Source organism: Palaemon carinicauda, chromosome 20 (genome assembly GCF_036898095.1).
Source record: "Palaemon carinicauda isolate YSFRI2023 chromosome 20, ASM3689809v2, whole genome shotgun sequence".
NCBI classification, from domain to species: domain Eukaryota; kingdom Metazoa; phylum Arthropoda; class Malacostraca; order Decapoda; family Palaemonidae; genus Palaemon; species Palaemon carinicauda.
The window spans coordinates 23687285-23711746 of NC_090744.1; the positions used below are offsets into that span (position 1 = coordinate 23687285).

Below are 24462 nucleotides of genomic sequence, written 5' to 3' on the forward strand. Positions count from 1 at the left end.
CTATACAAGCTTGGCCTTTAAGGAAAATATCTCTGGAATGGTTGCTGAATTCATTAAAGAGGTAGTTAATGAGAAGTGATAAGTATGTGTGAGGTGCCCCGGCTCATCATCTGTCAGCCCTAAAATTTTGACCTTCAGTTCAGAACAGAGAGGAATGGTTGAGGTAGGAAATTTAACTTTAAAGGACTCATTTTTGTATAGCTAAGAAAAATCACAAATTAATTAAAATTTACTTGTTCCTACGTGTACACAAGCCTTTCGTCTTTTAATACAGGAAGACTCGCTGATTGGTGGGTTGGAAGTCCACTTTGGCCAGAACCAACTTACGTTCATAGGACCTACTCTATCCACGAAGATTGGTACATAATCAAAGGAAGAATCCCTTCCCCAAAAGGGACAACCATCCAAAATAATATACTTGGTATATGTTGATCAATGGGTTGGTATATATTCCACCATTCTCTTACTCGTCTAGCAAGGATTGAGGAGATAATTCTCTAGATTCTATAGTGTGGGACTAAAAAATGTAGCTTACCAGCATCAAGTCAGATAATGTGAGTAATGCATCAACCACTTCATACCGTAGAGAATTATGAAGAGCCAGTCATTCTACCTTTCATTCCAGATTTACATCTGTAAGTTACCATAGACAAGATGTTTACTGTCCCATGTGAGAGCGGGCTTGGATACTCAATTACTTGAGTAGCAACCATAGGACCAAGAACAAGATTTCTTATGAAGATTAAGGTGGGATGTTTACTGCTGACTTTGTTAGCTCTGGTCCTACTTGGTACCTACTTCCAAACCTCAATGTGAGTGACTAGGTAACAGAGACCGAGGGACTCTTATAATCTCTTGTAGCACAAAGATAGTCTTGAGGGTAAGATCCCGGTCTCACATCCTTCTCAAAAGCTCGAACAGGGTACACATGAGAACCTTGAGAATGAGGGTCACGTCCCACTCCAGGGATCTAAAGTCCCAGGGTGGTCAAGACGGCTCGAAGGTGATCGCGAGCATATACAACTCCTTTGAGGAGGGGAGGTCTTTACCCTTCTGTCAAAAGCATATGCTCAAGGCTGAACAGTAACCTTTGACAACAGCAACTAAGACTTGCTTTTCTCGGTGAAGGAAGGTGAGGAAATAAGTGATCTGTGTTAAAGATGCTCTGACATTAGAAGTATCCCTTCTATAACTCCAATCACAGAAGATGGTCCACTTTCCCTGGTAGACAGCTGTAGAGGACCGGTCGCAGGTATTCGGACATCTCTTGTGCAGTGCCTGGCAAAAAATATTTCACTCAAGGAGATACTGGATAGCCTCCAACCAAGTTCCAGCAACATCACAGATTGGTGGTACCTTTGAAGGTGCAGTTGACAGAAGTGTGGAACGTTGGGGTAAATCTCTCAAGAACTTTAGGCAATTTGGACTGTAAGCAACCAAGGTCATCCTAATTCCTGGGGTAATCAACACTGCTGATTTGTGGATGGATCAGGTTGACCAGAGGAAAGGAGTTCACATCCAGGTGATCTTATGGGTGTTCGAAGGCAACTTTGAGCATAGCTTGTGCATCTGGAACAAGAGAACAAGAAACTGGGAAGATTCCTGCTTAGCTGTGACAAACAGGTTGAGCCCCAGAGGACCCCACAAAGCAAGAAGTCTCTCCTTACGCAGGGATGTAGGGACAACTCCGACCCTATAACCCGCCCTTGGTGATTGAGTGAATTTTGCCCAGAATGTAGCTAGCGGACAACTCTACGGCATGGTGCATCCGCTTCATCAGCTAGCAAAGAGGGCACGAGACCATGACCCCTTGCTTTATAATGCAAGCTACTATGGTGGTGTTGCTCATCGACACTGGCGAGTGCATTCTCAAGCATTCTTGAAATGCTTGCATTACTGTACTAGAAAAGATGCTTGCATTGCCAGGATGTTGATATGCAGATCCCTTTTTTCTTCTGACCACTTTCCTGAGACGACCAGGTCGATCATGTGTGACCCAATCCTTCTTTGACACATCTGAGAGCAGCTGGGTATCAAGAAGTTGAGATTAATAGGATTCCCCTCGTGAAGTTTTCCTCGTTTGGCTACCAGGTATGATCGTCACAAGCCTCCTGTCCCACTGGAGCAGGAAGAAATGGGCTCTTTCAATCACCACTGAAGAGATGAGAGATTCAATCACCACAGAAGACGGGTATTTGAAAGTACACATCCTTCTAGTCCACTGAAAGCACAAAGTCTCTTGTCTCTTTGTCTAATGGAACTCTGCACAGAAAGTACTGTTACCATCCTGAATTTTTACAAACTTGTTCAATGGAAAGAGGTCGATAACTGGTCATCAGTACCCAGTTGACTTCACCATGAAGTGTCTAATTTAGAGGCTGGAGATTAATCTTAAATGACATTGAGCGCATTTTTTTTTTTTTCAACATCCCTTCTGTATCTGTCTGAAAGGCCCAGGGTTTTTGGCGATGTTGGAGGATAGGAAGAAATCTGGGGGGATACTCACTACCCAAGGTTCAGCCACTTGTCTGCCAAGTTGCCCAATGGCACAGCATGCAACCCCTACTTTAGAGAGCAGGACAAGGGCCAGTGTTATGCTTTCTCTCTGGACCCCTTCCTGGAAGAACCAGGTTGGGTGGCTCATAAGAGCTGTTTATGAACAAGATTCTTTCAGGAAGTTGTGAGTGGACTTGATCATGGTCTAGGAAAGGCCCCTGAAATCTTCCGCACTTGATCCTGCAGGCATAGCTGAGCCCAAGGGTTTGGTTATGGACCCCTTTGAAGGGGCAGGGCCCTTGAAAGAAACTACTCGGTGGATCAGGGAGTCCTGAGAAGCACTTCTCCACCGCTGCCTGCACGTGAATCCTCGAGAGAGATATAGCCGGTCTCTATCATGAGTTTTGAAGCAACAGAGGTACCGCTGGGTCAACTTGTGTTGAGACATTTTTCTAGACTCCGGGGTTAATAACCCTGTTGACTTGGCAAAGTATGTCACTTCACTGCTTGATCACTTGAAGGGAGGCCATGGCAGACCACCGACTCGGACACTAAGAAGGATGTACCTTCTGGCTCGAGTTTCAACAAGGAGAGTCCCCCATCAGTTAGCAGTTCAGCGAGTTAACCTTGAAGAGATGATAATGTGGCAATAAGGTGCATGGAACCTTCTCTGCCTCTAGAGTGGGGGGTGGGAGCCGATAACTTGTTTGACAGCCTGGAAACAAGAGAATCCTCAGATCTGATCATCAACAACACAATCCAGAGACAAATTAGTTAGATCTGACCAGGGCAGCTCCAGGGATTGCCTCAACCCTTAAGGGGCACCGAAGGGCCTAACAATTACCTACCCGTAGTCACGAAGGAGTGCAAGGATGTTCCCAAAGGAACACACAAACTCGGGATTATTTGTCTCTGTTGTCACCAATTTAAGGTCCCGGGTCCTAGGGCCGATGAATCCTGAGTACCCTCATGCCCAGTTGAAGTACAGGTAGCAGCAGGTTGCTCTGGAGACTCACGCTCCAAGTATGCGACTGCTCTGCCTAAGAGACAGAACTAACAATGTAATCGGGGGTCGGGTTGAAGTAAGTCTGACACATGCTACAGCACAAGGGGCCATTTACCTACACTCGGCACACATGGATGACTGCAAACAATCATGCCCCCCCTACAATAAGCATACAAAGACTGAATTCACAGCCGGTTAAGCCATTAACCAGTTACAATGTCCACCCTTTCCTCGACAAATAAGAATTTCTGGTTTCACATCCAAAATCACAGGTCAAGATAGCATTCAATTAAATAATGAGAAAAATATTTGGTAAGGGTCCAACAGCGCATTCGTACTTGTTGCGGCTAAAGACAAAGAGTGAAAACTTCCAACATCGGCCTGGGTTTTAAATATGTAGGGACTAACTGAAATTTTTACTACTTTCAAAGTGTAAAAATAAATATATTCACTTTATTCTTTGGATAGCATACCATGCCAAAGCTGAAGGTGTCCATCTTAATAGAAACATCTCCCCTAAATGCCTCTGGAGCCATGTAAGCCGGCGTTCCTAACATAGTGGTAGTTTTGACAAGGGTACGTGTGTTATTTCCTGATCCACCTAGTCTCACAAGTCCAAAGTCACCAACCTGGAAAAGAAAATGTTCTCTATCATTTAAGATGATCCATTATGATCACCAAGTGAAATAATTTTAAAAAATTAACTTTCAATAAAACTGTTGAGCTTTACATGGATTTCTCAAATACAGTAGTACAACAAGGTAGGAGATATCTGTATCAATCTATCATGTATATTGTAATGAAAATGGCAAATTCGGAGGTAATTTGTATTTTTCCCAACGATACAAACCTTCGCTATTTATAGGGGTATTACTTTTTGCAAAGCTGAAAGGACGAACCATTAGAATTTAGAGAGGGTTAACTACCCATTCGCTGCTTAGCAGGGGGGGGGGAGGGGTAGCTAGCTACACTCCTCACTCATACACCTGTGACAGCTTCACTTTGGTTGGAGGTAGGAATACAAACTAACGCTATTTATAGGGGTGACTCACCCATTAGGAAGATGGATGTCCCTGCCAATCTGGCTTTCAGGCCTTACCCGGGGTACTACCTATTGTGCAAAGTTTTGTGCAAAAATGAGACCCTAACACCTCGCTAAACCTGCTAAGCATGGTCTGCAACCTACACAAGCTGTGTGTGGTGATGTACTAGCTATGTGACTGTTAAGGTAAAAGTTTTTCCGAGTCTTGTAAGAAATAACTGAAGAGACCGAGACATTCTCAATACCACCTCGCTTAGGTATGGGGGCGCAACAGTACTGGAACAATACTAGGTTACACAAAGGAGCAATGGTTTACCTGCAGAGGTCTGAGGTCAGCTTGTGCAGAGGATCCAGGATGCTATTTCCCCGAAAGGGGAGGATGAAGAGAGCCAGACATTCCTTTTCATTCATTCAGACTAAAATCTGGGTAATCAATGCCCTCAACCTTCTGTTACTTGTCCAAAAAGGAGCATGAGGTACTAAACCAGCTGTTGTGCAGCCAACACAGGACCGATAGAAAACGTATCAAGGTTACTGTGTCTTGCAGGTATTGGGCGGTGAACGTAGTTTGGCGTTTCAATATGCCTACTTGCAATACCTGTGTCACAGAGTAGTTCTTTTGAAGGCCAGAGACATAGCTACACCCCTGACATCGTGGGCTCTGGGACGACGTGCTGGAGGAGGATTGGGATTCATGGCGAGGTCAATGACCCAGCGAATCAATGTGGAGATTATGTTCTTTGTGATCCTCCTCTTGTTTCTACCTGTGTTGACGAACAGTGAGGGCACTCTGGGCTGAGCTGCTGCTGTTCTCTTGAGGCAGCACCTCAAACATCTTACTGGGTGTAATAACAGATGATTTGGGTCGTCAGTTACGGAGTGGAGACTCGTTATCCGGAAGGTGTCGAATCTAGGATCCGAAACCCCCCGGATTGTGAGTCTTGGCAACAAACTCGGGACGAAGCTGAAGCTTACCTCTCCCCATCCCCTCGAATGGGCGACGTTATACGACAGACCATGAAGTTCGCCGACTCGTTTGGCTAAGGCCAAAACGAGCAGGAACACAGTCTTCCAAGTTAGGCGGCAATCTGTTGTCTGTCGTTAATGGTTCGTACGGGGATCCTTTTAGAGACCGAAGAACTCTAACCACGTTCCATGGAGGAGGTCTCACTTCTGAGTGAGAACAGTTAAGTTCATAACTTCGTATGAGGAGGAAAGTTCTAGCGATGAGAAAATCCCCATTCCTTTTAGTTTAAAGGGGAGACTCAAGGTTTAGCAATACATTTAACCACTGAAACCAAAAGATGCATTTCTTCCCTCAATACACGAGGAATTCCACTACTGCTGGAATAGTGGTATCGAGTGGATTGAGACCTCTTCCACGGCACAAACCACAGAAGACGTTCCACTAAGCCTGGTAGAGTGGAGCTGATGACTTTCGCAGTTATCCAGACACCCTCTTCACAACTTGTTGTGAAAGACCTTTCTGAGTGAGGAGATGATGGATAGTCTCCAGGCGTGAAGGCATAGCGAAACTACTGCCTTATGGTAAATGTTGACATATGGTTGTCTGAGTAGATTGTGTAGTGGAGGAAGTTTTCTTGGCGGCTCTATAGGAGCAGCAGAAGGTCTGGGAACCACTCTGCATGATGCCATAGCGGAGCTATGAGGGTCATCGAAAGATTGACCGATGTTCTGGCCTTGGTGCACACTCTTCTCATCAGACAGAACGGTGGGAATACGTAAACATCGATGTTGTCCCACCTTTGTTGGAACGCATCTTGCCAGTAAGCCTTGGGGTCTGGGACTGAAGTTCAGGGCCGTTGTGAACAGATCCACAGTCGGCAAACCCCACAAAGTCAAGACTGTTTTCTACTAGATGACCCAAAGACCATCCGGAACACACTATCTGCGATGCTCTGCTCGGATTGTCGGCGAGCACATTCCTTTTTCCGGAAATGAAGCGAGCTAATAGTCAGACTGAGTAAACTCAATATCTCTACCACTAGATGGGATAGGGGCTGCGAAAAACTACCACCGCCGAGTGACCCGTCAGGAGCAAGTTGAAATCTAGAAGGGCCAGATATACTGACATCATCTCTAGGAGATTTATGTGAAGGTACTTTTTGGACTGACCAAAGGCCTGAGACCGTGTGGTACAACACGTGGGACCCCCCACTTCTGATGCGTCCGAAAATAGCATCAAATCGGGTGGGAGGACAGAAGACCAACACCCTTCAGCAGATTCTTGTCTGCCAACCACTATTTGAGGTCCGTCCTTTCCTCTGGTCCTATAGGGATCAGTGTTCGGGGAATCAAAGCCCCAATTCCAATTGGACTCGAGGCGCCACTGGAGAGATTGAATCCTAAGGCGGGTGTTGAGAACTAGACGGGCCAAGGACGATAGGTGTCCGAGGAAACACAGCCACTTCTGGGCAGGGAGATCTTCTCCTCTAAGAACAGGTCTTGTGACCCTCCTCAGCCTCGCTATTTTGTCGTCTGATGGGAAGGCTTGTGTAGCTTAGTGTCTAATATCATGCCCAGGTATACCAGTCTTTGAGTGGGAAGCAGGAATGGCTTCTTGAGGTTAACCATAATCCCCGATCTTGGCAAAGCCTCTGAAGTTTGTCTCGGTGTTGAAGAAGGGTTGCCACAGAGTCTGCATAGGATCGGCTAGTCGTCCAGGTAACGAAGGAGATGGATGCCAAGCTTGTGTGCCCAGGATGACACCAGGGCAAACACACTTGTGAAGACCTGAGGTGCTGTGGAAAGGCCAAAGCACAGCACCCTGAACTGGTATATTTTGTCGTCTATGTTGAATCTTGAATACTTCCTTGATGACAGATGGACTGGGATGTGGAAGTATGTGTCCTTTAGATCCCATGTACCCATGAAGTCCTGCAGCCTTATCGCTTGTCTGACAGTGTATTCCGTCTCCATGCTGAACGAAGTCTGCTCAACAAAATTGTTCAGAACTGAGAGGTCGATGACTGGTCTCCAGCCTCCAGACGCCTTTTTCACAAGAAAAAGTTGACTGAAGAAGCTTGGGGATACATCAAGGACCTCCTGGAGAGGGCCCTGGTCCAACATGGTCTGAACTTTAGCCCAAAGGGCCTGCCCCTTTGCTGATCCCATCACAAAGGAGTTCACAAATACTGTACTGGATACTTGGTCAGTAGAGGGAGAGATGAGATGAACGGGACATGATACCCTGAACGGGACATGATACCCTGAACGAATTGCGGATACCATCCAAGGATTGGCCCGAGCTGCATCCACCTGAACCAGCACCTTTGTAGGTATCCCTCCACTCGTGGACAGACAGGGGGGATCGCCTAAGGAAAGGGCTTTTTAGGCACCACCTCTCCTTTCACTGCTGTCATCTCTCTGGAGGGGCTGGAGGTCTGCAGGCTCCAATGCCAAGGATCTATGAAGGAGACAGTCCTGGTTGGACTTGCTCCTACAGAACTTTTAGTACCTCCTCTGGTTGACACCGGAAGATGGGAGAAGTTTGGCGAACGAGACTGATCGGTATGACACAGAGTAGTCTGCAAGCTGAGAGGCAGTCTTATGTCGAGCAGCCCTCAATCCCCGGGACCAGGTCAGAGGTGCACTGGACTTCGGAGGCCTTTGGGTGCCTAAGACACTGTCTGGGACCATGTCTTTGCCTTCTTGCGGGGCCATCTCTGGGTCTGGTAACCCATTAAGGGCCCTCATGATGGTCTGAACCTGCTAAATGGCACGTTCCGACTCCCTCTGGTCACTGTCTGAAGCTGGGCTGGCAGCGATATCATTGTCATCCACTGCCAAGACCTCGCCTCGGGGAGGGTCGCAGTCATTAACGGGAAGGCTGATTCAGCTCCTGATGCCCTTCATGGGTCTCTTGAATCCTGGAAGAGGACTCTGGGCACTGTCTTGGCATCCTTTGATTTCATTCTCAGGGAAAACAGAGATTCCAAGACAGGTCTAGGTGTAGCGACCTTCTTGGCAAGGAGACGAGTGGGAACTGAAGGTGAAAACGTGTTCTCTTCCCGGAGGTCTTTCCATCAGTGATAGGAGGGGAGAGTCCAAAACTGACTCTTCCCTCCGAGAGCCTCTTGAGTCGGCAGGTGAGACTTTGGTGGGCAGAAGCAATGATTGATCCACTACCCGTGGAGCCCTGACTGGAGCCAATTTGACCCTTGATGATGGAAGCGTGTCCGGAGTTCCCTTCTTCCTCTACAGTGGAAAAGCAGTCGTTGTCTGTCGTCCTGCATTCGTTGAAACAGAGAAAGTCCGCAAGGAAACCCCGGGGGCTTCCCTGGCCGCGAAGGGAACAATGGGACGAAGCCCTGTGTCACAGCTCTGACCAACACGTTGAACCACGGCTGCTTGCTCATCGAAGAACTATCCGATAGCTCCCCCTGAAGAGATCGAGGTCGAAGGGTTCTTCTGCGGAGTATCTTCCTGCGCAGGAAATTTCGGGATTCTGCACCCCTGAAAACTTGTCCCCTTCCTCCTTCCCCGGGGGTCGCGCTATTATGCATTTGCGGGAAGGGGAATGGGGTCATGATGAACGATCATTGACCACCTCACCTTTTCTAGCGGCTACAACTACCGCCTTTGATGGCTGCAGTTGGTGATTTTTGCTTGCTCGAGGATGTACACTCACCTTAGTGATCGTATGCTGCGAGAGTGACAGCCTCTGATGCATTGGGGAACGTGGAGAAACCTCCTGCCCTAAACGCGTTGATGATCATTGATGTGAAGCCTAGTGAATTGACAATTGTCGAGAGGGAGAGTGTCAGAGTCGACCAGCAATACCACATAAAACGCGGGGTCGATCGTTACCGGTGTGTCGACGACTCTCGAGGCGGCGATTCGCGTGAATCGCTGGGCATGAAGGCTGAGCGATTCACGCACAAGTGGGTGACTGCGTTCCGAAGGAGATTGAAAACGCTCCGAGTAACAGCCGAACGCTGGCTTGTTAAGCGATGAATGGGCGATTCACGAAAAGGTATTGGTCTACGTGATGCTTAAGAACGCTGTCGGATAGGCGATCGCTATCGAGCAGACGAGTTAAGGTGGTGGATAAGCAGACGATTCTCGAGTCCCCAGTGATTCTCACGTATCAGACGATTTACGAGAAGTCAAACTTATAGGCGGTTCACGAGTTGTCGGTTGTTCAAGGAGAACATAAATGAAAAACTGCTGAAAGTTACGTCGGAACAAATGCGACCCTTGTGAGGAGCACATACTCGGGAGGAAAACGTGGACAATCCCTTACACAGGATGAACGAGTCGCTTTTCGTTGGAATGAGGTAGAAGACAGAAGCGATGGTCGGTAACCAGAGGAGTAAGCCTGGGCAGTTTCCTCCTAAGAAGACTGCAGTGGCGAGGAGGTGAGAGATGTCTCTTAGCCGAGAGAGAAGGAGTAGAGGAGGATGGACACGGCAAGGTCTTCTGCCCCCGACACGACAATGGACAACGAGTGTAGAATCAGCAAGCTGACTGTCAGCAAGCCTCTGAAGAGGAGTCTCTCTCAGGCTTTGTTCCCGCCTCCAAAGGACGATCATCAGGGGAAGGAGCGCAGACTTTGGCGGTGGCAGTTGACGAAGCAGAAGATGCAGCCACAGGATCCGCTGGCAGGGCAGCAGAAGCAGGAAGATCTCTGGAAGGACTCCAAAGAGATGTCTCTATGGGTGGTCTCTCGCAAACGAGAGAGGTGATCACCCACTGGAGAGATAGCAGAGAAGATGAAGGGAAGTTCTCAGAAACAGCCCAACACCTGGGGAGGAAAATTCTCCCCTGGAAGGGGAAGTAGTCCAACCCCTGGAGACGAACCTACGGGCAGCGCTATTTGCTTTCCATCAACAAGCCTTGTTCAAGTTGAAGGTGTGCATCGAGCGTGACCTGAGAAAACGTAACCGGGGCTAGTTCCTCGAAGTTAGCGTGTTGATCAGAATCTGCCACAAGCACGAGAACAAGAAAGTGATGGCGCAGTGACAGAAGATTCCCCATGAACGAAGGTGCTGCTAACTGACGAAAAATAAAACAAATTATGTAACAAAAACTCCCTCAGGTCCCTTGGGAGGAGCACCTAGTCCGCGGATGAGAAAGTTATCCACAGAGAGAACAGACAAATTAAGGACTGCGCACTCCCTTCCCCGGCCGACATTGACGGGAGAAGGAGAGCGAGAGCGTAAAAAATTGTAACAAAACAAGAATTACAAATAATAAATTCAGCTGAGAAAAATAACTACTCAGGGGACCCACTCAACCCTCTGGCGGGAAGGGGGTTACCCGCAGAGACGAAGCTAAAAATGATATTTTGATTATAGAATAAATTTTTGAATATACTTACCCGGTGAATATATAATAGCTGACGTCTCCGACGGCTCGACAGATTCCAAAAACTCGCGAGCGATCGCCGTGAAGGTTGCGGGTGTGCCCACCAGTGCCGACTATCGGCCAGATACCGCATATACTTGTAAACATCTCCAGTTCTTCTCAGTCCCCTAGGTCTCTATCGGGGAGGAAGGGAGGGCCTTTAATTTATATATTCACCGGGTAAGTATATTCAAAAATTTATTTTATAATCAAAATATCATTTTTAAATATTAAACTTAGCCGGTGAATATATAATAGCTGATTCACACCCATGGTGGTGGGTAGAGACCAGTATTAATACAATAAAGGCGTATATGCTCAAGAGTTTTTGACAATTATTCAAAAAACAGACTTAAGTATAGGTACCTGGTAAGGAAGCAGACTCTGATTATTACTCTGCCTCATTAGTCCGCTTTCCTCACGAAGCCCAGCCATCCTCTCAGGATGCTGAAAGACTCCCAGGAGCTGTTATATCCAGGGCGAATACCCCTATAACAGGACCTCATCAATACCCTTAATCTTGGCGCTCTCAAGAAACAAAATTTGACCACCCGTCAAATCAAAAAGGATGCGAAAGACTTCCTAGTCTTCCGTACAACCCAAGACAAGATTAAAAACATTTCAAGAGACAGATTAAAAAGGATATTGGAATTAAGGGAATGTAGTGGTAGAACCCTCACCCACTACTGCACTCGCTGCAACGAATGGACCCAGGGTGTAGCAGTCCTCATAAAGAGTCTGGACGTCTTTTAAGTAAAATGAAGCGAACACCGACTTGCTCCTCCAAAAGGTCGCGTCCATAATACTTCGAAGAGACCTGTTTTGCTTAAAGGCACCGAAGTCGCTATCACTCTCACTTCGTGCGTCTTGACCTTAAGCAAACAACGATCTTTCTCATTTAAATGAGAATGTGCCTCCCGGATTAAAAGTCTAATAAAGTACGATAACGCATTTTTAGACATGGGCAATGAGGGCTTCTTAACGGAGCACCATAAGGCCTCAGAACCACTTCGTAATGGTTTAGTTCGAGCTAAGTAAAAAGAGCTCTAACGGGGCACAGCACTCTTTCAACTTCGTTACCTACGATTTCTGACAGACTAGGTATTTCAAAAGATTTAGGCCAAGGACGAGAAGGCAGTTCGTTCTTGGCCAAAAAACCAAGTTGAAGCGAACATGTAGCTTTATTTGTAGAGAAGCCGATGTTCTTACTAAAAGCATGGATCTCACTGACCCTTTTAGCCGAAGCCAAGCACACCAAAAAAAAGCATCTTGAGGGTGAGATCCTTCAGGGAGGCTGAATGCAATGGCTCAAACCTGTCTGACATTAGGAACCTTAGGACCACGTCTAAGTTCCAAGCGGGAGTTGACATACGACGCTCCTTAGAGGTCTCGAAGGACTTAAGGAGATCTTGGAGATCCTTGTTATTTGACAGATCCAAGCCTCTATGTCTGAAAACAGACGCCAACATGCTCCTGTAGCCTTTAGTAGTGGGAGCAGAGAGGGAGCGAACATTTCTCAGATGCAGGAGAAAGTCCGCAATTTGGGCTACAGAGGTACTGGAAGAGGAAATAGAGGAGGACTTGCACCAGTCTCTAAATACCTCCCATTTCGACTGATAGATCCTGATGGTAGAGGATCTTCTAGTCCTCGCGATCGCTCTAGCTGCCTCCTTCGAAAACCCTCGAGCTCAAGAGAGTCTTTCGATAGACTGAAGGCAGTTAGACGAAGCGTGGGGAGGCTTTGATAAAATCTCTTTACGTGAGGCTGTCGCAAGAGATCCATCCGTAACGGCAGACTTCTTGGAACATCTACCAGCCATAGAAGTACCTCTGTGAACCACTCTCTCGCGGGCCAGAGTGGAGCAACCAATGTCAACCTGGTCCCTTCGTGAGAGGTGAACTTCTGCAGCACCTTGTTTAGGATCTTGAAAGGTGGAAAGGCATAAACGTCCAGGTGAGACCAGTCCAGCAGGAAAGCGTCTATGTGGGCTGCCTCTGGATCTGGAACTGGAAAGCAGTAAGTCGAGAGCCTCTTTGTCAGAGAAGTCGCAAAAAGATCTATGGTGGGTTGACCCCATGTCATCCATAGCTTCTCGCACACAGTCTTATGCAACGTCCACTCCATGGAGATGACTTGTCCTCTTCTGCTGAGGCAGTCCGCCAAGACATTCATTTTTCCTTGCACAAATCTCGCCAAAGGAGAGATGTTACTTGCCTTAAATGGAGTTCCTTCTGATCCGTGGATCAAAGACCCGAGCATTCCAGACTGTCCAGTGGAGCTCCCTAACCCAAAACCGAAGCATCTGAATACAACACATGGTTTGGGTTCTTGATCGCAAGAGAAAGACCTTCTCGAAGTCTGATGTTGCTGTCCCACCAAGTCAGACATGTCTAGACTGGGTTGGAGATTGGGAAAGTGACTCTCTCTAAGCCCTTCTCCTTGTTCCAATGGTTTAGGTGAAATTGGAGAGGGCATAGGTTGAGTCTCCTCAGAGAGATAAACTACTCCAGCGATGAAAGAGTTCCCACGAGACTAGTTCAAACTCTTACAGAGCAACTGTTTTCCTCTTGCAAGTGAAGGACTTTTAACAGAGCTTGCTCCATTCTTGTGGGAGACGAAAAGGCCCGAAAAATCAGACACTGTATCTCCATTCCCAAATAAAGAATAGTCTGGGATGGGGTACTGTAAGTTACGACTTCTCTACGTTCACTATGAGACCTAGCTCCTTGGTTAGGTCTAATATCCATTAGAGGCTCTCCAGACAGTGATATAATGACGACGCCCTGATTAGCCAGTCGTCAAAATAAAGGGAGGCTCTGAATCCTCAAAAAATGTAGAAAGCTTGCTACATTTTACAAGGGCCTTGTAAAAACAAGAGGAGCAGGAATGAAGCCGAAGTACAGCGCTCGACATTGGTACATTACTTTCCCGTCCACAAACCTCAGATGTTGTTGAAAGTTTGGATGAATCGGGATGTGGAAGTATGGTCTAGCTCTGAAGCCGACCATAAAATCTTGGAGCGTCTCATGGCCAGGCGACGGGGAGAGTCTATGAGGCTTGAGAAGTCTCCCTGGGCAGAGGCAGGAACTCCCAAGCCGAGAACTTCTCCCGTGTCATACCAGACGCTCGCTCTAGAAGCCAGTTTAAAAGGAGGGAAAGCAAAGGCTGTCTCCCCCAAACTCCTCCTGGTGATCAACCAGTCGCCTAGGAAACGTAAAGCTCTCTTAGAAGAGCGAGAGAGCACTAGCTTAGAAAACGACGGCTTCGAAGTAGCTAGGCCTAGCGTAAACTCTGACGAAGGCGAACGAGGAGCAGCAGTTACAAAATGGACCGGAAAAAGATCCTTAAAAATCAGCATGATTTTTTTAAAGTCCATAGAGGTCTGAGCAGCTTTAGGCTCCTCTCCGTCTGACAAAATCCCCAAAGGAATATCAGTAGGAGGAGGATCAGCAACTTCCTCATCTGAAGGAACCTCATCCGACAATTGTCTAGTCTCATGAAAAGGAGAGACCTGCCGCGGCGGCAATGCTTGACAGGCAATGTCAACAAGCAAAGGAGCAGCAGTAGCAGTAGAGGAAGCGACGTCAGGTCGCTGCTGAAAGGACTGAAAACCTTGTGACTGTCCAACAACAACAACAGGAGTTGATGGACGCTCGATGTCACGTCGGAACTGCATTGACTGCCTAGACTGAGCAGTCAAAACAACCTTCGACTGCGGTGATTGACGCTCAACGTCAAGTCGAGGCAACTGAGCTGGTTGGCAAACGTCCTGAACGTCAACACGAGACTGCGGGAGCGGCTGAACGTCAACACGAGACTGCGGCAGCGGCTGAAAGTCAACACGAGACTGCAGCGAGGGAGGATCCATGTCACGTGACTGACGTGAAAAACTCCTGACATCATGTTTCAAAGTACAAGAAACGTCAGCACTAACGTCAAACGGACGAGTAAATGCTCGTTTGGGCGGCTGACGGCCAGAGTCTCGTTTAGCGTAACGGCGACTCGAAAGCGAAGGTTCATCGTGAACCTGCTCAACGTCATACTTCTCCATAAGGGAGGCAAGCTTAGTCTGCATGTCCTGCAGGACAACCCATTTAGGATCAACGGGAGTCTGAACGGGCCGAGACGACGGTAACGTCTGTGTTGGCAAAACATTGCCTTTACCGCGACCCTCGGACCCCGTGTTACGCTTGCGTTTAATAGGCGAACAGTCTTCCGATGACTGCAAAGGGTCAGAGCTGTCACCATGGCTACAGCCAGGACGCTGGACCTGTCCTGAAGGGACTGACTTTCGCTTAAAGGGTCTAGAAACCTTGCGCCAAGGTTTCTTTTGCGAAAAGTCTTCGGATGACAAGGAGAACACAGTCTCACCCGTCTTATGGTAAGGGCGATCTTGACGAGAAACGTCCGATACCAAAGAGGGAACGTCTGTACGTTGGTTAAAGCCTCTCGTCCCCTTAAGTCCTACGACATTACTCCTCCCTGGTGCATGGGAGCCTGAAAGAGGTCTCGGACTAGGGGAGCGACAAGCACGAACAAACGAACCCTCCGCAACACAGCACATGTTTTCTTGCACTCACTTCACTGATATCGTATTTTTCAATAATTTCACATTAGGCATGAATAAAACTGATATCTACCTGAAGCACGCAATTCTCCCTTACATCAAAAGGTTATAATTGCGAAATGAGTCGTTTAAAGTAAGCACATTAGTACAAAATGAAACACACATGCAAAAATAAAAAAACATATACATATACTGTATATCGAATAAAACGGAAATATATAAAGTTAAAAAGGATCAGTGACTGGGGAGGAGACTAAACTCTAGTTCACTAAAGACTACGTTTTCAATCTCTCACCGTACAGTGCCTTGGGACGAGAATAAAAACTAAAAACGTTTTATCCTTTCTCCCCGTACAGAGACTTGGGACGAGAGTAAAAAACTGAATCGAGAACAACGTTACTCGCTCCCAAACTCCTTACTTGGGACGAGAATAAAGATCGGATCGTTCTCTCTTTCTCTCTCTCTCTCTCTCTTGTCACACACAAGAGAATGGCCCACTCACCCTTCGTCAATAAACAGGTTATTTGACCAAAGGAAAAAACTGAAAGGACTAAGAAATTGAAAATTAACAAGTTCCTTTAAATTAGTATTTAAAACACTTCAGTTTGAAAGAAGAATGAACAAAACGTCAAAATCGATTTACTCTTTCTGCAAAGTGAAACCGTGATTCTCTCTTTCTCTATCATAACGATAGAGCGCAAACTGCGTAGCATAAATAAACCAAACGTTAGTTCATCTTTGAAAAAACAGCACGAAGACTATTCAAAGAATATATTTCTTAAAATATTTTCTAAAAAATATTCATTTCATAACTCTTACAGAGCAAATGATTTAAACTTAACGAAAATAAAAGTTGAATGGGCTCAACGTTGTTTAACTTCGGTTTCCAAGTTAGGACCGCCTACATCTCGGACTAGGGGAGGAATAGGTAAAGGCCGCATATAAACAAAACATAAAATTTATCTTGATGTTTAGTATAAATGGAAAGCTAATCGAAGAGGCCTAATAAAGGCGGGTGAGATATAAAATATATAGAGGAAAATCTATAATTATCAACAATAATTTATAACGTGATAAAATAATTACTAAAAGCCTTAAACACACTTCCGTACACTGAGGGAAGGGTCGGCCATCTTTACTCTATGGAAAAACCAGAGATAAAAAAGCAAGGGCAAAACACTTTTACTCTCCTTTCAAAAGCATTTCTTTTGAAGATAGTATTGAATAATCCAACACGGCGAAAGCAATAAAACCAAAACCAAGTACTTCACCAATTCGGTAGAAAACTCGAGGTCATAAAGCGAGTGGAATCAACTTGTCGATGAAACCGACAGAGAAGAACTGGAGATGTTTACAAGTATATGCGGTATCTGGCCGATAGTCGGCGCTGGTGGGCACACCCGCAACCTTCACGGCGATCGCTCGCGAGTTTTTGGAATCTGTCGAGCCGTCGGAGACGTCAGCTATTATATATTCACCGGCTAAGTTTAATATTTAAAAAGTTAAATTACAAAAGTTATAATTTTACTTAATGAAGAAAACCATTGGGAAGCACAACCCAACCCGCGAACGAGAAAGGTGTTACCCCAGCGGAGTATTCTGCCGGCCGCAGTGAAGACCTTCAGAAAGAGCAAGACCGAAGTGAAGCTCCGAAAGGGCCGCACTCCCTTCCCCCAGCAGATTCCTCTAAGAACACATAGAGAGAAAGGCGACGATAACAGCCGGCTAGAGGAGTATCCAAACAATGACGGTTCCCCTGCGGTGGCGGCCGAGTTGCACGGAAGGCCATCAACCAACGGGATGACTGCAGTCCCAAGGGAGAATGGTCAGAAGGGAAGGTTCTCCATCCTTGAGAACCAGCCATAGTACGCTGTCACACACACAGCACATACACTGAAAAGAACACTTGCAGCATATGCTGTATATAAAAACATTAAGAATATTTTCATATATATAGAAGAAAAACATAAGTTAAAAGACAAAGATTAATGGCAATCAAAATTAGGCGAGGAGGAAGAGCGGTGACAACCACCCAAGCCAAAAGAAAAGTGAAGCTCAGCCACAGGTGTGTGAGTGAGGGGTGTAGCTAGCTATCACCCCTATCCCCCCACTAACTAGTGGATGGGTAGTTAACCCTCCCTAAACTCTTAATGGCTTGTCCTTTCAATACCCCTATAAATAGCATTGGTTTGTATTCCAGTTACGGAGCAATTCATGATTTCAATGGTACAAAAATCTTTTTAGCCTAAACAGTTAAGTTGCCCATACCAATAAACAAAACAGAAGTGCATACACCTCTCTCATATTTAATTTAATGTCTCTAAACTTTTCATTAACAGTAATTTACATGTGGAAAATTCTGAACTCTACCATAACCAACTATGATGGTAATAAAGCACTTAAAACCCTTTAGCCATTCTACATTCAAATTTCTCTTTTGAGTTTTCATGGTGTAAACTCTATAAAACATTTTTAACAGCATTTTAATTGTTCTTTCAAAGATGGGCTGGGCTGGGCTGTCTTTCATTAACCCATATGTGCCTTTTTCTCATAAAATATAATCTTCAACGTAAAATTACTGACGGGAATTTATGTGCAGTTACAGTACAGCCAAGATGAAATATTCTATAAATTACTGATTTTCTTCCGCTAAATTTTTTGAAATAAGATGTCTTCTCACTATGACTCATAACTACAACAGAATATTCCATTGTTACATATATCCATCTGACCAAAAATAAAAGTGGTTTTGATAGAAGAAAATCTTATTTTACAGGAGGTGTTGTGTGATCTCCGGCCAGTGTATCAACATGCAAAGCATGGACTCAATGTGTATATGAGAGACCTTCAAGTTCAGGCACTAGTGAACTTGACACTCCAATGCTAAAACTGTCTAGCTATGGGTGATATGTGATCACCGAGAATCCCCCTACAACTGTAGATAACACTACCTGATCATCAAGTTGGGCCCAGCCACCATCGACTGTCTCAATCCTGTGCATTTACCAAGCAAAGCTCAAATCGAAATCAAAATGTAATTCAATTTCTACATGAATAATAAAAATGTGAGTAAAACTGACTTTACATTTAATGAGACCATTATAATGTATAGTACCGTACTTATGAGAGCCGAGTATAATGTAATACAGTGCACTGTACAAAGAGATAACTACATTAATGATAAGGAGCATGTGATGCAACTTTAATATTTAATACTACTGTATAAAGTTAGATATAATTTACTTACTTTAGGAGTCATATTTTCATCTAAAAGTATGTTGGCACTCTTAATATCTCTGTGTACAAACGGACGCTCCTGGTAGGTGTGAAGGTGAACAATGCCGCGCGCCGATCCTTCTCCTATACGCAGACGTGTTTTCCAATCAAGAGGTGGTCTTCCATCCTGAAAAATTTAACAAACTTATTTACAAGACCAGTGAATAATAGGAGTGAAAAACTAGTTTTCTTAAATAATAGAATATGCTTCAAGGTATGAAAAACTGGTTTATTTTGCAGCATGTCATCAATAAATATAGGTGGGCAAATATATGCTTTGTGCTTACATGTAATATTCAGGTAGTCAGACCTTTATTATGGTTCGAGTAGTGAGAATTGTATTGTATTACACAATAAATGAAACATCCAGACTATAAGACATAGCAGTACTTCTCAGCTTTCAAGTTCTGACAATTGGAACTAAAAATATTATTTAGCTATTTTTCTCACATAATCCAAATAATTATATCAAAGAAACTAGGGAAAATTGTGAGACTTTCAAAATAATTACATCAATGAATGCATTTGAAAAGCCCAGAAAACAATAGCAAAATGCTATGAAGAAATCTGACTACATTAGAAGTACAATATCTGATAACAATATGGGTACAATTTAGTACACAAAATGAATTTCATCCTCCAAAACAATACTGTACTTACAGCACAGGACAAGCAATCTAGAAGACTACCACCTGGCATAAACGCATAAACCAGGCACCATTCAGGACCATCACAAGAGTATCCCTCCAAGGGTACTAAATTTTCATGGTTGCATCTGGAAAAAAAAAAATTCTCATTGATTTCAATTTCTATGAAGTAAAAAATTCTTCTATTTCCCTAATTATCAACTCTGAAATATGTACTTCAACTTTTGGATTCAATACACAAAAGAAAATCAAGTTATTTTCTAGGGCGAACAATTTTTACGAGATAAGAGGTCCCCGTAAGCCAGTAAATCATCATGCCATTCAATATGCCTGTGAGATGAATGATCATAGAAAAGCAGGACTTTATTTATGAATTTGGGCTATATAGCCTCGTGCTGTGAGCAGCTTGTTGCCAACGGAATGCTCTAAAGATCCTAAGCTAATGCCAACATGGCATATCGCGCACCGACAGTACTACCAAACTACAGGATGTAGTATGATGGTCTTAGCTTCCTTTGTCCAACTAGTGATTTATAAAATAGGAAGAGTACACATTATCATCAATACAAAATACATGGTTTACCAAGACCCCTGATTTCAATTTCTAGATTCACAGGGATTCATTATCAAATGAGAGGAAAATAGAGTAAGGATAAAAAGATGGACAGTAATGTATAAAGATATAAAACATATGGAAACTAAATTTTATCAAAGTCTTTTAAGTCTCCTTGGAAGAACTCTCTTGATTCTAGGTATTGTGGGAGTTTACAACAATTATCATAGTATAAAATAATTGATTATGATTACCTGTAATTTTGTCTCCTTTCAGATGTTCATCTTATGCTGATTGTAAGAAAAAAAATTCTACTTACAGGTAGTAAAAAGAACCTGTACCAGTACCTATATATGTGACACCTGAAACCTCTAAGGACTACCTGCATCTCATGGAAGATCTCTTGGATCTGGTTGTAAAATTACATGACAAATCATATATTTTCATCACTAAATACCATATTTACAATGTTACTAAAAGTCTTGACTTCAATAATAATCTATGTGCTTGAAATTGTAAGAATGAATGAGACAGTGATGATGGAGCTAGCTGAAAAAATCTTCAATTAACAGCTTATTAGTTTTGTACAAACGAACAGACGAATGGCACAATATAGGCTAAAGGGTAGTAAAAATTGACTGATATCTTGAGCAATAAGTATTAACCTGCTAAGGACTAGTAAAAAAATTTGAAGCTGATGTGTGCTACTAATCAGCAACCATGCAATTCAGCCAAGCTTTTATTTCTAAATTAGAGAGAATTAAAACCATCATAGCAATAATAAACCACTTAAAAAGCTGATAAAACATGAAGGGCATTACAAGTATGACTGTAATTTTCTATGAGAAATTGCTAAAACCCCAGCAGAGCTTTCGAGTTTCTTCTGAAGTATAGTAGCTTAGTGGCTAACATTTCTGACACACAATTTGTGGGTCAGAAGTGTGAGTCATGTTCACAGCTCCAAAAGGTTTTTACTAATGTTCTTAAGAACATTAGTAAAAACCTTTTGGAGCTGTGAACATGACTCACACTTCTGACCCACAAATTGTGTGTCAGAAATGTTAGCCACTAAGCTACTATACTTCAGAAGAAACTCGAAAGCTCTGCTGGGGTTTTAGCAATTTCTCATAGAAAATTACAGTCATACTTGTAATGTCGCTGTGAGCTTTGTTGGGTGGATTTTGGGAAGCCTAAATATGTACTGATCATATCTATATGATCCTGTCTCTTGCCTTGGCTGTTCAGCAACACTTCATAACCACTAAAATAAATTCAAAACAAACAATAACTCACTTTGAAAGAATTTCAACTTCTGTCTTGAACTGCAACTCTATTCGGGATTCTGATACAGTGCAAGCATGAAGTCTTTTGACTGCCACTTCTTTTTCTCGTCCTCTGTGAGTTATCTTTGCAAAGTACACCTTTCCAAATGCTCCTTCGCCTAGTTTATTGCCACCTTCACTGAAAGGAATATCTGAAAAGTCATTGGTTATAGTCTTCAAACACGAGTAACCAAAGTGAAAAGTGTCACCACTATCCATTCCTTCCAGAAGGTCACTGTCAAAAACAGGAGTCTGTGCTGCTTGAGATACAGGATCCACATCTCTTGAATCTATTAGTCTAGTGGAGTCATCTATAGGTTTGTTGAAATTTCCACCATTAACATTAAATGCCTCGGCAGTGGGTGCGGTCATAGGGATATCTTTGGAACTCACTACATGGGTTCCAAAAACAACATTCTCATGAAACCTCTCGTTTTCTATTGCCCAATTTAATTCCTCAACTGCATTGTGACTTTCATCCCTTGGTAAAGTCTCACCTGCAAAAAATAAAGATTACATAAGATTTAAGGAAGAATAGGTGACCTTAAACTGTGTGTTCCAATAATGTAACTTAAAAAATAAAAGCAGATTATGGAATAAAATAGCTTGCTTCAATTGCTTGTGATACAGTACCGTACTTATTATTAAATAAAATTTGAAAAATGGGAAGAAAAAGTGAAAGAAATTAAGCATTTAGTTTTGGATTTATAAAAGAAAATTATGGTACTTCTTCCTATAGAGCAAAACATTCATGTCTAATTTTAAAAGGCTTCAATTCCTTAAAAACATATGAAGGTTAGGTAAATGGTATGGCATAAAATAAAGCACAAATACAAAAAACAAATTACCATTCATAACGTTAACAGTGAGATAATCCAGAGCTCGATATAGCTTAGTTTTCTGGAGTAAATTTACTAGATCCTGCACTGTTGGCCTCTGTCTCCCGCTGGTTCCCCATTCCTCTAGCAAGACTTGAAAACCCTCGCGGCCTGAGCGGCTACATTCCTCTGTTATTGTTCTTTATAAATGGGCTGTATTTCAGTATACCAACCATGAGAAAAAGTGCACTCAATAAAAAATCATCAAGCAAGTTCTTTAAAATAAAAAGCACACATTACTAAAATAACACAAGACACTACAGTATCTCCAAGTGACAAAGATAGCAATCATCTATTTAGTGAGAATTGTACTGTATTACTTTACAGTTTGATAAAAAAGAAAAACATGCAAAGTCTTTAATATAAACAATAAACATGCATACATGGGTCTCTTCTTAAATACTGATGAGTACAGTAATGGGTGCATTAACAATTCCTATAAGTATGCATATTATAAGGATGATTTTGATTGACAAGACAAGAGAAACCAACAAACAGCATAATGTCTGAAGACACAAAAATAGGAAAGCTTCAGTACCATCAAGTACTGGTGACTGGTCCAAGAATCTTGAGGACCATCCATTAAAGCGCTAACTAAATTCTGATGAAAATATTATGAATGAGAATCAAATAAAATTAAAACTGCAAAATAATACACAAAGGATAAGAAAATGCATTTCATTAAAAGTACAGTACAGAAAATTATTATGAAAAATGGGAATACCTATTCTTTAAATCAAATAGCTATCAGTGGGGCTTAAGGTCATAGAATTTCTACCTCAGAGACAATCTGTATAATAAGAAAACTACAGTAAAAATACCCCTAAAAGGGAAGAGATTATATTATACAGTAAATAGTAATAGTGGTTCTTAATATGAGATTTAACAAAGTATAAAGTGAAAAAATATTATGTGGGAAATTTAAAGACAAAGGGATGAGGAAAAACTGCACAAACGAGGATTGGAACTGTGCTATAATGAAGAAAGTGGAAGGTATATCACAAGAATTTACAGGAAAATGTGGTGTTCATTAAGGATAAGCTACTTATGTTTTACAGTACTCTTCACCTTTGTAGGTAATGTTAAAAGCAATAAAGGAGAACTGAAAGCCGAGTTCTGGAAACTACTGCGTGGAGATGACCAAATATCAACATAATCACAAATACAGTAGATTTCTAATATGGTTCAGTAGAAGGGATAGACGCCTAAAAAACTCAGTCTAGAAGGTAATATGAAAGAGGTAAAGGTGTAGAGAAAGTATTTCACCAGTCCTTTAATATTATTGTATCCAATGTAACAGATAGTATTTCATTAAATTGTTGAGAACCCAAAATGTAAATGGAGTGAAGGATTTATGATGTTAATTACAGTACAAGAAGATTTTAGTGATAAAATGGAGGAAAACAGTTTCTTAAAGAAAGTAGACCATTTCTTGTCTTCTCATGGACATAATATTGGTATTGAGAGGGTTGCTAGAAAAACAAGCACACTGATTTAGTTGGACATTTCTGGACTAAAATTGTATCACTAAACAGATAACTTACATCAGCAATTGAAAATTGGATATTTTGCAATGGTGGGGATACAAGATGCTGTAAATCATGACTGGGGTATATGGTACAGGACGGAGTCATAAAGGAAGCTTCAGCTAACAAATGTAATATTCAAAAGTTGAAATACACTGTATAGACTGAAATATGATATTTTCATAATAAAATAAATTTTTGAATATACTTACCCGCTGGTTATATAATGGCTAAAGTCCCTGACGCCTCGGCAGGAAATTCAAAATCTCCTGCGCAGCTTAGCGCAGATATGCCAGGTGTACCCCAGCGCCCTCGTGGTACAACAAGTAGAACTATACTCAACCAATTCAGATTTTCCATGCCCCATGGTCTCTAGAGGGGAGGAGGGTAGGTCTAAAACTTATATAACCAGCGGGTTATTTTATTATGAAAATATCATTTTTAAATATAAAACTTACCCGCTGGTTATATAATGACTGATTGACACCCATTGGTGGCAGGTCAGAGACAGCTGCATAATTGGAAATTCACTTAAGAGTTACATAAACAACTTAAGCGGTACTAACCTGATAAGGAAGCTGACAGCAATGCTCTGCCTCATTTTGTCTGTTATCCTTAGGAGATCCAGTGATCCACTCGGGGCTAATGATCTCTAGGAGCTGTCAAACGGTACAACCACCTATAACATGACAGGACCTTAACTAATACCCTTGTTCCAGGCGCTCTCTAGGAACAAAATGACCACCTGACTAGGTCAAAGATTGCGGAAGATTGCCGAC

General features: G+C 43.2%; 1 protein-coding gene and 1 long non-coding RNA gene across 3 annotated transcripts in view; one reads left to right on the plus strand and one right to left on the minus strand.

Annotated features, from left to right (window-relative positions):
• LOC137660209 (uncharacterized) overlaps window positions 1–18523 on the plus strand; it is a 60625-nt gene extending 42102 nt beyond the window's left edge. The window contains exons 4-5 of one of the 2 annotated variants that reach the window (XR_011047656.1): window positions 1–163; window positions 18258–18523. This is a non-coding gene — a long non-coding RNA (uncharacterized lncRNA). The remainder of the gene's footprint in view (window positions 164–18257) is intronic. The other variant, XR_011047657.1, reaches the window with a different exon arrangement.
• Window positions 1–24462, minus strand: part of LOC137660208 (interleukin-1 receptor-associated kinase 4-like) — a 59053-nt gene that overhangs the window by 22959 nt on the left and 11632 nt on the right. The window contains exons 3-7 of the mRNA XM_068394923.1: window positions 22128–22297; window positions 21251–21776; window positions 19418–19532; window positions 18729–18884; window positions 3976–4131 (exon numbers count right to left, since the gene is read on the minus strand). Of these exons, the coding sequence (XP_068251024.1) occupies window positions 3976–4131; window positions 18729–18884; window positions 19418–19532; window positions 21251–21776; window positions 22128–22297 (1123 nt within the window). The remainder of the gene's footprint in view (window positions 1–3975; window positions 4132–18728; window positions 18885–19417; window positions 19533–21250; window positions 21777–22127; window positions 22298–24462) is intronic.